This window comes from Aplysia californica, unplaced genomic scaffold (assembly GCF_000002075.1).
Source record: "Aplysia californica isolate F4 #8 unplaced genomic scaffold, AplCal3.0 scaffold00871, whole genome shotgun sequence".
NCBI classification, from domain to species: Eukaryota; Metazoa; Mollusca; class Gastropoda; order Aplysiida; family Aplysiidae; genus Aplysia; species Aplysia californica.
Genome location: NW_004798141.1, coordinates 232,761 through 246,808, shown reverse-complemented (window position 1 = coordinate 246,808; position 14,048 = coordinate 232,761). Strand labels below are relative to the sequence as shown.

Sequence of the window (14,048 nt, the reverse complement as noted above, 5' to 3'; positions counted from 1 at the left end):
TTGGCTGTGTTCCTTTTCTTTGTTTTATTTTTGTACACTCCCAACACAACAGTTAGCAGACACGCAAGCGCAGAGGGGATGGATTCTCAAATACGTTTAGTCAATATTTGGAGATCCCACGAAAACAATCTTGTCATTACAGCAGAAATAGAGCACAGTGTACTTAGGGGGGATATTTACGTATTGCTGAGCAACACGCTGAACTGCCACGAAGAGACAAGAAAGAAAAACAAGTGAAGTTTCAGTCGGGGTTCATTCGGGTGCCAAGCCAAATTTTACAACTACTTGTATTACCCAAATACATACATCAAACTGAGTGTTTTCGCGCCAAGTTCCAACACGAATAAGATCTCAAGCCATTTGTAGTATATTACGATGTTTGAATAATCCCTTGCTCGTTAACCTTTGTCAAATTCTCTCTTATTTTACCACTCTCCACCCAATTAAAAAAAATACATGAAGACGATGAAACTCCCAACCAGATCGTCCCACTAACTGAATACTAACTGTCATTCCCGTATTCACCAAGCTTCAAAGCTCCGCGGTCGGGAAGAAAATATCCCTCTGAGGAATGTACGATTTCACCTAAACACAGCAAGCTACGCCCCCTTTTCCTACCCATGAAAAGGGTGTATAAAAGAAAAGGAAACTGCTTACACGATTGCAAAACTGTCGTAATTTTTCTTCAAACCAAAGCTCATTACTTTTTTAAAGCTGAAAGACCACAATACAGAGCAGCGTGCCTAGAGTTTTCAACAGTCGTGTGTTGTGTAGTGTTCCTTTATTTTTACAGTACTTGATCAAAGTCCACTGGTCAGTTGATAGAAAAAAAAGACAGGTTGTAAGGTATATTTTTATCTGCGTTAAAGATATCAAGGGCAGACGTTTTGGTCTCTTTGGGTTGGGTATCATTAAAGAGATAACAAACGTCTTTGGCCAGGTAATGGCACACAGTTGCCCTGCCACTCACAGACAATATGAACATAAGTAGGTTACAATTCCAAATTCACCGTGAACATTTTCCAGTTCACTGCTTAAATCCGTTTTCTCAGGAGTATTGAATTTCCTGCCTTCTGCCTTTGACTTCTGAAGGGCAGAGTGCGCTGTTTCTTCTAATCAGTCTGTCCTCTGTAAGTTGTAAGGAACAATTTGCGCTCAGTACAGAGGCTGGTACGAGTCGATGGGCCCGCCTCTCTGTATCTGTCTCTGTCTCAGAAACTGGCGTTGTTGCCACGCCCTCTCCCGCTCCTCTTCTTCCTCTTCCTCTTCCGCTAGCTCCTGAACCAAGAACAGCAGCTCATCTGGGTCCATATCGCGGATTGCCTGGAGATAAACACACAGAATACGGACATCTGGGTTGTAGCCATACCTTTTAATATAAGCATAATACAAAGTGAAACGTTGACAGCAATTTGCTGCTGCTGCTGCTGTTGTTGTTGTTGTTGTTGTTGTTGTGTTGTTGTTGTTGTTGTGTTGTTGTTGTTGTTGTTGTTGTAGTAGTTGTTGTTGTTGTTGTTGTTGTTGTTGTTGTTGTTGTTGTTGTTCTTCTTCTTCTTCTTCTTCTTCTTCTTCTTCTTTTTCTTCTTCTTCTTCTTCTTCTTCTTCTTCTTCTTCTTCTTCTTCTTCTTCTTCTGCAGATTATTGCCTTTACACGTAGCATCTCCCAGTAGGTGCCATGCAGTATATTTGAGACGTCTGATGATCAGAATTGAGAGAGGGTCTAGAAATCTTTTTCCTCCCAAACAGAGATAAGTTTATTGAACGAGTCTTTTTATGATAATTTTTAAAAACTGAAATGTACCCTTTGTTCTTCTAGTCCATTTGGATCTTTCTTCTACTTCAGTGTTATCATCATTCACTTATCATTCACTTCGTGAATAGTGAATGATTCACACAGGTGTGTTATTACAGGCATAGATGGAAGCCAACCTCAAATTCTCTTTTTCCTGTTTGGTAAGTAGTTAAAGTTCTATTGAGCACAGTGGCGACCGACAATGGCATGGTTGTAAACTGTTCTGTACTTGTGTAACATTGTGTACTTATGTATGTATTTGTGCATGTATTTATGTATGTACGTATTTTAAATTATGTATATATGTATGTATGTGTATGTATGTTTGCATTGTGAATCAAAGTGCCCTTCTGGGACAAATAACAGTGTAATTTATTTATTTATGTTTTATTATTCATGTAACACCCGGGTCACTCACCGTTTCTACGACGTCATCAACACTGGAGTCCTCAAACTCTCCAGGCATTCCCGCCATTTGCTGCGACTCAGGGTACCAGGGAGTGGTGCCGTTACGGACTAGGAGCTTTTCTGGGCCGGGGATCACGCTGTGGGGAAATGGGTCAACAAAGGACACGCCAGATTAGTTTGTGGTTGAGCCTGATTCCTTCTTTCATGATTGACTTTCACTGTTTGACGTTTCTAAAGGCTTGACTGAGAAACTTTTAATAAAAAGTGGGCTGCTTCGAACCTGCCTCTCATGGTTATACTATTTAAAAGAACGGAGACGAAAGCCACAAAAAGGTGTACGAAAAACATCTAATCTTTCTCTCGAGAACTCCCTCTTGGAAGTAACATGAAGACGTTATAGAAAGACAGGTCCTCTACCATGCCAATGAAAGGAGGCATGTTTGAGTAATTTCATTTGAACGGAAACACAGAAATGCTCAACGAAATGCTCTTTGTTTTAAAACCCACTCGCAGAGGGCATGATGATACAGAGGCGATGTGGATGATACTCTACGTGCTCACGAGAAGTCAACCACCATAGTTATGTAACGCGTGGCGTCCATATCGGCCCATGGAAATTCAAAGCGTAGCAGGCAAACCCAAGTCAAAGGTATAGTACTTCAGACCCAGACTCATATCGGTGACCTGTCTTGGCTTTTAAAATGGGCAGAAAGAACAAAGGAGACTGACAACATTTTAATTGCTTTAAATAAGATAATATGAAATACATCTTTATTGTTTAGATCTTGGCACATTGAGAGAAGCAATGCAATCTTTCTAAGGTGAACTCGACCCGAAAGACTGAAAGCTGCAACGGAAGGCTGAAGTGCCTGCGGAGACATGACGTATACCCCATTCGTTTGTTTTTCTTAATACATGTATAGAGAAAATCATAACAATTCAATAACTTGCTGCCCAAGGAATCAAAAGAAGGGGGGGGGGGGTGTCTCGAGGCCTCTTATCCAATAGGTCCTGAGTTCGAATCCGGATAGCGACGGAAAAGTTTCTTCTCTAAAAATTTCTCTTTTCATCTCCTTTCCTGCTCTCTAACAATGTTGTTTCTCCACTTTCTGCCCCCACCCCATCATCTCCTTTGCCCACTCCTCTGTGCTCCTGACTCTTTCTCCAACCTTTCTACTGCTCTTCTTTCGGCCCTTCTTAGTGATGTCTTTCAGCCACACCCCTGATCTTATGGTAGGTGAGATCTACACCTAGCCATCTCGGATAAGGGTGAAAAATTCTTGGAGGTTTCGTGTGCAAGTTGTGCATGTTAAAGAACCTTTGGTCCAAAACCGATAAGAGTAGGCGTCAGCCGCCACCCTGGTAAAATTCAAAAATCCCTACCAACTGAAAATGTTTAATGTGTCCTTTGCGCCCATTTGATCTTATGCAGTTGCGAGCGCCTTGAAACACTAACACCCACCCCCCTAAAAACACAAAAAGAGAGAAAAAAAGGAAAACCAAGAAAGTGGTATGATAGACCCTAATAGGACAACGAGGAAAGTAAAGTAAAGAGCCGTAGATGTCTTCTTGAGCGTATGTATGAGTGCACCTAACCTTTGTAACGTCTACTGCCATTGTTAACGACCAACACACATTTCTCCCAGCGAGATGAATAAAGATTGTCATTGTCATTGTCATTGCCATGTTTTAATGAAATATGGGAGCACAGAACGTTTCAGAAGCTGTTTATATAACGTGTCCCACCGAGTCTCACCTGGCAGTGTCGGGCACGTTGTCCACGTTGATGGCCTCCTGGTCCGGGTAGTCTGTCCAGAACCAATAGGGCGGGCCGGGCTTGAAGCAGGTGTGCTGGGAGAGGATGGGAGGCTTGTTCACGTAGTACATCACGTAGAAGTTACACATCTCGTCCTTCTGAGTGGCACTGTGAGGGGAAAAAAGGGGTAGACGTCAGATGATCAGAATTGAGAGAGGGTCTAGAAATCGGTTTCCTCCAAAACAGAGATACGTTTATTGAACGAGTCTTTTTGCTTTATAAGTCTTTATAAGTCTTTTTAAGGGTTGCGAGTAGACTTAGATATATGTTACACAGCTTAGTTTCGAAGAACGTTAACATAACAAGACAACTACATCCTTATCTAGTTTGTACGTCCCGCCCCCTTATAAAAAGGATAAAATTTGAGAAAAGACAACAATCCACCCATCTCAAGAAACCGAAATTCAAGAATAATCAATCAGAAATTCGAACCTTGGTCGCTCTCACCACAGCCCCGGGTAACTCTAAGAAGGGAAAGAAAGCTATCCCTTTGTTTATTTTTACTATTAATATATCTTTTAAAGTAGATACTTACCCCTGGCGCTCATATGGCCTTATGCAGTTGCGAGCGCCGTAAAACCCTCTACTATATTTAAAGAAAAACACACTTACCCAATAGCTACCTCGTGGTCGAGACCATTCTCCATGGTACACCGGGCAGCCTAAAGAAGAAAAGACAATATGGAAGTGTTATGTTTATATCAGATACGAGTGAGAGCGTAAATGAATGACTGTGAGTATTAGGAAGTGAATAGGTGAGGCGGTGAGTGGAAGAGGGAGTGAACATGCACGGAAGTGAGTATTAAAGATGTGCATAATGCAGCAAAATATCGCCAAGGTAAAACAAGAACTTAGAAAGTGTAAAAAAAGATGAAATCATAACAAAAGCGACAAGAATGGCATTTTGTAAAATAGGGCACAGACAAGAAGTTCAAGAGATTGAAGAGAATAAGACGTAAGTAAGAGAGAAAACGTCAGAAAAATTAAACAAGAAAAAGTAGAGAATAGTTGCTCTGTTCATGAAATTTCACGACCTTCTGGCCACAAATAATATTAAAAAACCGAATAGAACAATACAAATACAAACTGCTTGGCCTTCTGATGGCAATACTGTGACAGAAGATATTCTTGGAACGTGAGAATGACGATAACAATTTAGACGTATTTTAAGCAGAGTCTGACAAAAGTCAGGATAATATGAGACAGAAACAGTGCAAGAAAAATGAGATAAATTAGGCCTTGCATAAGAGAAGAAGGATATGAGGGTGGAAAATTGAGACTGAGATAACGAGTAATAGAATATTATAGAAACTGAGATTGGGAAATGACATGGTTGAGGCAAGAAAGATATTATTACGCTTTAAGTAAACTATTAGCTACCACTTACCAGAATATCTCCTTTCTTGATCGTCAAACCCTGGGTGGTCACATTGTAGAACATCTGTGGGTACAAACAGGGCAAGATTTTCATGAAGTTGGAAAGGTAAAACACGAACACAGATCAACCAATTAGTCAGGTCTTAGTTATGTGTTTATGATAAGTGGGATCATATTGCATAGCTTACAAGCCCCCTCCCCCCCCCCCTATTTAATGTACACAAAAAGGAAAAAATGCATTCTTGTTCAGATTTCCACATCTCTGTGGAAAAGTTGGGTTTTTTTCAGCACAACATTTTTGTTCCTGATATAGCTTACAGACACCTGACCCCATACACATTAGTGGTGTTATTTTTCTATTTGCCAATTCAGTCTTCGCGTCGACAGTGTTTCTTCTATCATAAGGTTTTTGATGTGCCGTTTCGTGTTCACGCCATATTAGCGTACTTTTGTTTATTTGTTTTATTAAAAGTCTTGCGGCGCTCCCACCTGAATAAGGTCATATGACCGCGCGGACTCGAGTTGTTTGTTATCACGTTTAATGTTCACAGCACGACTTGGGTGAACTTTATGGGTTAGAATTTAAATATTCATGATAAAACGTTACTCAATGTGGTAAAGATATGGGGGTAATGAAAGGTGGTGATGATACGTTCGGTTTTGGGCAATGGATCAACGAAACGGAGCTTAGAAACTAATCTTGGAATTTTTTTACTCTTCATTCAGAGAGGGTGGAAGATACACACAAACAAATACACACACACACACACGCACGCACACACACACACACACAAACATACTTACACACTTACAAAAACTCTCACATACATCACACACACCCATGCATACTCACATACCCACACAAAAATATAAATACATGTACAAAATTATTGACGAGATACCTCGGGCAGTCTCGGGTCTTTCCGGCCAATCTCGGCCCACTCTCCGTCACGAACTCGGTAGCCAGAGATGACTCGGCCTGGGGGGAGAGAAAACAAGGTTTAAGGCAAGGTCGTGAGTTCAAAACTGAAGTTAGAAATACGCTGTCAGATTCACCCGGAAATTTGCTCTTTCCTCCCCTTTGGCGACGCTCTCCTTACATCCCAGCCCCAACCTGAACCACAACCCCTCACCATGTTCGGGCTCACCCCCCCCCCCCCCACTCCATAATTCCGTCACCTTCCACCATCCACCGTATAAATCTAACCCCACCGTCATACGTGTATCTATTTTGTCGTTCAATGTTACAGTTTTAAAAAAATAATCAAATGACTGGAATAACATACACTGCCTTAAGAAATGAAAATTAACAACGCACTTCCGCTACCTCAGAATTACAAAGTTGTATCTTACATTTTTTGCGGTTTTGAGTTGCTAAGACCATGAGGTAGGAAAATGAAATTATGTTCTATCTCGTCTATTAAAATCGAAAGATTATTCAGTCTTTAAGAAGATATTCAAAGAATTGCATTCGAAAAATCTTGACATGTTGTGAAACTTAACATTTTTTACGTCAAATCTCTCAAAACTAGGTACTGAGCAGATAGAACTTAGTGATTTTAGCGTAGCGAATTAATTGAATAAGTGCTCAATCTCGTGTCTTGGATACTCTGGTACTGTAGTTAAAACGTACACGACCTCGGAACACGATACAGGGAACCCGTTCGATATTTGTGTCAGAACATAGTTGAAACAGGCGCTCGGATTTGTTGGTATCATGTTGGCTTGATGATACTTTGTCTTTCTTTCGATGAACAAAAAAAAAAAAAAAATCCATCTTGGATAGAAGTTGAGATATTTGCGATGGGAGGAGGTGGGGGTCGCTAAGAGTCAGAGGTAACATTAGGGAGAAGATGGCCGCAAAAGTTTGTTTAATTCCAAGCTTGAGTATCCATAGAAACCGCAAATTAACCTTTTGTGTGCCTCTGATTTACGTTTTTCCAGTAAAATCCATAGATTATAAATGAGTTTTTAAATGGATATAAACGGGGTTGAGCTCTCACCCCCCCTCCCCCTCTACCAAAAAAAAGAAAGAAAAATAAAACCTATAAAGACTGCCAAACCACCGGGAAAATGTCGTTTTTTTTCTAGTTCATTATTTTGACGAGCACATTATTTCACCACGACGCCACACATTTATGTATTTCCTGTTAATCAACATCAGCTAGGAGAGTTAGAGCTGTCGTGACTGAGAGAATTGTAATGATGAAAGTAGAATACTCTCAGTACTCTCAGAATTAAGGGGAGATGAAGGGAAAGTGTGTGTGTGGGGGGGGGGGGCAGAGAGATGATTGAGTAAATAATTTACGACTTTTGTAGAGTACATCGACTAGAGAACAGTCCTTATGTGCTTGGCAAGACAAACAGAATCTCTGAAGCAATGAAAAATAGATAGTTGCTCATTCCAACCACTGAATTAAACTAATTGATTGCTCTTAATTAGTATTGTTTTTGTATTTTAAGTTTGAATACGAGATAAATGGAACTTTGTGTTTTGTTTTGTGTCTTTGAATTGTCTTGTTAATCTCATATAAATTACTGTTGCTTTATAACTTTTGTTACAATTCCCGAAGGCATAATGCCATTTGATTGGTACACAAACGTGTATTTGGGATGCTTACTTTATCCTTTAAATCTCATATACCTTTCTTAATGTTACTAATTTAGACTACTCATCTCTTTTAAAGTTTAGCTATAAATGATACAGTACTTAACATAAGTGTCACCCTGATGTCATTCATCACACGAGAGAACCACAGGATGGGCAACCCTCTATCCCGATCCTTTGCGGAATGCGTATGGGTGAAAATACGGCGTTTAATGACACGAAAACACGCAACGTGCGAATGATCTTCCGATGCATGCTTGCTCGTTAATAAATGGAAAAGTACCCATTCAAACGTTCACAACCGCCTTCAAGATTATTGGGTTTCTGCACTCCTAAAAGTGACGTATTATTTTAGTATCACTTGTTCGCTTAAATTAAATAATTGTGGGTCCATCTACCCGACAACATATATTGTGTTCCATGTTTCATTTCTGTCCTTCTCCACGTATTTCAATTTGTTCCCTTGTTACCTATTCGTAATAGCTTTTATTGCACTTACAAAATCCCAGTTCCACGAACTGGACAATTTCTAATTATCACTGAAGAATTGCAGACTGTATATATATACATATAAACATTCCCCCACCCCCTCTGTTACATTTGATTCATGAAATAATGTCACTTTCTCTCTTTCCGTGTTTCTGACCCACTCTTTTTTATCAATCTCTGTCTCTATCTTTTCCCTCCTCTCTCTCTGTGTCAGTCTTCTCTCTCTCAACATCAAGACAAAAACAATCCTTCTGGGCATGAAACCAAATCCCGGTCTCCCAACTGATTGGCAAGAATACTTCCACTGAAGATTCTATCTATCGATGCAAACTTACAGATTTTAGCCATGTTATGAAATGGAATAACATGAATCTCAGCGTGTGCACGCCAAGGACACGTTAGGCAGCTGTGAATCGAGGAGCGGGGAAAGTGATTTGTACCGTAAATTAACGTGTCATCCCGAGAAAACGTTCTTTCAGAGATATCAGAAAATTTTAACATTATTACATTTTGGGTTCAGAGCCTATAGATAAAATAAATTTAGAGTTAGCTTTATTAGTATAATATAAATAGTATATAAAGAGAAGTCAGTTTCGATTTCTGGAATAAATAGAATACATTAGAGTCCTATAACGTGTCTGTCCCAACACAACATTTCATGCGCAGCACATTGGCCTGGCGCAAACTTTTAGTTTAGTTTTAGTAGAGGTTTTACGGAGCTCGCAACTGCATACGGTCATATGAGCGCCAGAAGATTAGAGGAGTTACAAGAGAGTAACAAACATAAAAAAGAAAAAGGGGAGATAAGAACGATAGACATTTCATAGGAAAGAAGAAGCAAACCACACCAAAGCACCCGCCAACCACCCACTAACGGAAACTTGGAACACCCACATGCACTAAAAGAACCAATAACCAAGGTGTAAGACGGAAAAATGTTGAAATCGTGACGTGGCATACTGCTATAATACATACCTAGAGAGTGGGCGTGAGTCCTGAAAGCAAATGGCACGATCTCAATGTTCTCTTGGAAGGGACAGGCAGTTTCGAAATAATCTGTGAACAGTGAGCAAGTCATGCTAAGCGAATGAAAACACATTTCTCGAATCAACAAAGGGCTGACGATTCGTAGTCAAAATGTGGGTGTAAACACTGTACTTTTTTGTGGTAAGTGTTTTACTGTATAAGGTCATATGAGCGCGCGGGACACACCAAACATTTTCAGTTGGTAGGAACTTTTGAATTTTGTCCGGGTGGCGGCCGAAGCCTACTATAATTGATTTTGGGCCACCAAGGGATCTTTAACGTGCGCAACTTGCACACGGGACCTCCTAGATTTGCCTTTATCCGTGAAGGCTAGGTGCAGATCTTGACTACCATAAGATCAGGGGTGAGGCTGACAGACAGCAGTAAGAAGGAGCTAAGGAGAAGCAGTAGAAAGGCTGCAGAAAGAGCCTGGAGCCCAGAGAAGAGGGCAAAGGAGGTGAGGGGGTGCGGGCAGAAAATGAAGACGAAAGAAGACGACAGAACTTTATTAGGGAGCAGAAAAGGATGTGACAGCAGAAAATTTGAGAGAAGAAGATTTTCCGTCGCTACCAGGAATCAAACCCTGGACCTTTGGATGAGAGGCGAACACCTTAACCTCTGAGCCACGAGAGCCCCCTAAATACTGTACAAAAACATACAAAAATATTTAGCTACAAAAGAAAACTTTCATGAAAATACGCAATGAAGTACAAAGTAATAAGCCTTACATTGAAAAGCTGTTCGAATGTTTACTAAAGTAAGCCATATTCAGATAATTTATTAATGTCATTAAAAATTACAAAGAAATAAGCAGTTAAAATTCTTTTGGCTCTTTTTTTTCAAATGAAACCATTTTATTATTGATATTATTTTCAAAACGAAGCTTTTAAATGATTAACGATATTTTCACTTAAGTTTTCCTTTCTTCAGACGCTGACTTCTCTAAGTGATTAACCATAATTTCTTTACCTCCTTACGAAAGGACCGTAAGGTTTTGAGGGAGATAAAAGACATTACATGACTATAATTAAGAAGTTTTCAAATTGGGACCTACCGACTGTGTGTGGTGCAATGTAGCCACCAGTGACCATCAGGTAGACACCTGCTTGCTTTTTTGTCCTGATAAAGAAACAGTAATTGTAAAGATTGACGTAGACCTTTACATGAAATGGTGAAAGGTAGAGCAGGTGAAACAAAGAACAGACTAAAAGACGCTAAGAAATAGATTTTTTCACACCAAGCCTGGCAACTTCCGTTTCGACATTATGGTGCTTTGGCAAAGCAGCAGTGAAGAACCTTATCTCTTAACAACGTTCATGGGGCAGCAAGAGGCACATCTTACACAATTCAAATTACTGTAGGCTATATATTAAATGTTAAATTTTAATTAGGCCTGTCAGGAAGATCTTTTGAAAGAACAAAACAAAAAGGTTAGTTACATTACAAATTTGGCTTAAAAAGATGGGAAAACTGAGAAGCGAAAATTAACTGCTCATTAGTCTTGTCATAATCTTTGTTTCAAGCGCACACACACAGACATTCACACACGTATATATAGGCACTCATACCTACCCCCCCCCCCATACACACACGCACGCGGACACATATACATACAAAAACACAAATACGTATTTTCACGCCGGAGCGTAATCCCACACACACATACACACACACACACACACACACACACACACACACACACACACACACACACACACATACACACACACAAACACACGCACACTAACCCAAAACAAGTTATTTTTTAAATCTTTTCTTTTCCCGACGCGTTGTCATGACGATAGATAACATTTAATCCGGCTCAACAGTAAGCTCTATGCGCTTTACAATCAGTATTATTACTCTAGCAGACCTGGCGACATTCTCAAACAATCTCAACTTCATGGGAATCACACAGTACAAAGATACTAACATACTAGCAAGATCTTTCGGTGCCCATGGCAGGATACCCATTCTCACCTGGCTTAAGTGAGGAATATTAAGTACATTTCCTAAGGATACCACATCGGGCCTGAGGCTCGAACCCCCAAACCCGCAACCTCATGACTGTGAGTCCGTTAGCCTAACCACTAGACTACCAACGCCACAATTGTTCAAAGTTCGATTTCCGAGAAGGGAGAATTTTTAATTTTTATAGAGCATCTCGGTCTTTCTGCTGAGACGTAGTATCCTTCTCGGCTTTCGTTGACTCTGACAGGCAAGGTCGAAGTCCGCCACTTAAATAATCTAAACTGAGTCTAAAATGCATACATTTAGAAGAAAGAAAAAAACAAACAAGATAGACAATATGACACTTACGGCACTTTAGTCGTCTCCAAGGAGAGTCCGGAATTGTCCTCCCCGTTCTCTGTGAAAATAATGCAATATTAATTATTATAATACTCATTACTAGTAATGCTACACAAAGCAATACTTTGAGAATAGCCCATTGCAGGGTATTTCTAATGCTATGAGAGAGTGGGAAACTGGAAACCGTGGATACTCTAATGTCAGCGCTCTTCCGATAGCATTCCAATGTAGACACATGGATAGATTGCAATTTCACCCTTCCCACCTAAAACATCTTAAACTCCTGTCTCTTTCCCTCCTATCCCTCCCCCCTCTCTCTCCCTTTCCCTCTCCCTCCCTCTGTCCTTCTGTCTCTCCTCTCTGTCTGTATGACTCTCTGCCTGTTTGTCTATCTGTTCTCTCCCCCCCCCCCCCCCCCCCATTCTCTCTCTGCCTCTCTCTTCGCCTCTCCTCACTGTCTGTATATCCCTCTGTTTGCCTGTTTGCCAATATGTTCTGTCCCCCCCCCCTTTTCTCTCTCTCTCTCTCTCTCTCTCTCTCTCACTCTCTCTCTCTCTCTCTCTCTCTCTCTCTCTCTCTCTCTCTCTCTCTCTCTCTCTCTCTCTCTCTCTCTCAATGATACGCAAATCATTTTTTTTGCTTAAAAATGCCCATAACCAGGCACAAATTGGAACTGAAAACCTAGCTTCCGCTACAAAGTGCTACACGTACTAAGTCGCTTTGGCTATGAACTGGAAGACTTAGGAGAGTATTCCCTCACTACTCACACACTAATCCTTACATGAAATTCGGATCAAAGGGGATACTTTGTCTATTGTTCCACTTTGGAAAGCCATCAATGGTTCGACTGTGTTCCCTGTCCGGTCTGCAATATAGTTTTATCCTTCATTTAACTCTAAGCCCTAAATACTGATTGCAAAAACAATGAGAAACCCCCTCCCACCCCTATTTGTCCACACTACACGTAATCACAATCTATGTACACCACTAGAATAAGGGAATGAACATGAACCACCGCCTGGGGGGAGGGGGGAGTTGACTAATAGTTGCTTAGTACGAGCTCTTTTTTAAGCAGGTCTGGTTACGTTCTTTGATGCAGTTCCAAAATTCAGAGACTTAAAACAATTATACCATTCCCACAAGAAAAAACTGCCCCATTGCGAAGGTATAAATAATCCAGGGCCCTGTTAAACTGTGATTAGTGTACCTTGAGTTCAGGGAGATAGTGATTTTACGCCCCATTCTATTAATCAAAGTTGCCAAAGAGGACAGAACTATCCATATTACAAAGATCAAAACCATGAAATTAAAATATCCAAATCGAATGTATTGTGAAGTCTACAAAAATTAATTGCAAAGGAGAATGGTGAGCAGAGAATAAACAAAATGTTCTCAAGAAAACTAAAAGACAAGGAAAGGCGTTTTTTTGTTTGATTTAGTTTTAGTAAGAGTTTTGCGCACTTGTAACACAACTATATCATACGAGTGCCGAAGTTTTGAGGTGCTTCTAGACAGAAACATACCAATAAAAGAAGGAGGAGAGACAGGGATAGCAATAAATGCTTAATAGGGAAGAAAGAGCAAACCACACCACAGCACCCGCCAACCACCTACAAGGTGGGTTTACATGACGACTTACGAGGGGCCAGGAACTTGGTCACATTCTTGTAGTGGACTTGCACCACCAGATACTTGATGTCGGTGTCCTGGCCCACGTCAAAGCCAACGTCTGAAATAAAAAGCAAAAAATGAACAAATTAATAAATGAAGACAAAATGAATAAGTCAATTTAAGAAACACGGATTCGTTATGGAGATACACGAATAACAACTATGGCGTTCAACCCATCTTTGCCATTATGTCGAAAGAACTACCCCCTCCCCCACCCCCCACCCAAAAAAAAAAGAAAAAGAAAAAGAAGAGGAAACACCAACAAACAGCTGGGGTGATAACAACAAAATAACAGCTGTAGTAAAATATGTGTGTGTGTGTGTGTGTGTGTGTGTGTGTGTGTGTGTGTACGTGTACGTGCGTGTGTATGTGCGTTTGCGTGTGTGTATGCGTGTGTGTGCGTGTGGGTGTGCATGTGCGTGTATATATATATATTTAAAAAAAAAATATATGTGTGTGTGTATGTGTGAAAGTGTGTGTGTGTGTGTGTGTGTGTGTGTGTGTGTGTGTGTGTGTGTGTGTGTGTGTGTGTGTGTGTGTTTGTGTGCTCG

The 14,048-nt window shown here is 40.5% G+C and overlaps 1 protein-coding gene across 1 annotated transcript in view; it reads right to left on the bottom strand.

The window, feature by feature from the left end:
• Positions 1-14,048, bottom strand: part of LOC101852514 (probable peptidylglycine alpha-hydroxylating monooxygenase 1) — a gene marked incomplete in the record, with an annotated part of 33,532 nt that continues 19,484 nt past the window's right edge. Inside the window, 10 exon segments of the mRNA XM_013089087.2 lie at positions 1-1,323; positions 2,211-2,337; positions 3,957-4,124; positions 4,629-4,678; positions 5,404-5,457; positions 6,296-6,372; positions 9,466-9,546; positions 10,571-10,635; positions 11,836-11,884; positions 13,466-13,555. Coding sequence (XP_012944541.1) covers positions 1,156-1,323; positions 2,211-2,337; positions 3,957-4,124; positions 4,629-4,678; positions 5,404-5,457; positions 6,296-6,372; positions 9,466-9,546; positions 10,571-10,635; positions 11,836-11,884; positions 13,466-13,555 — 929 coding nt within the window.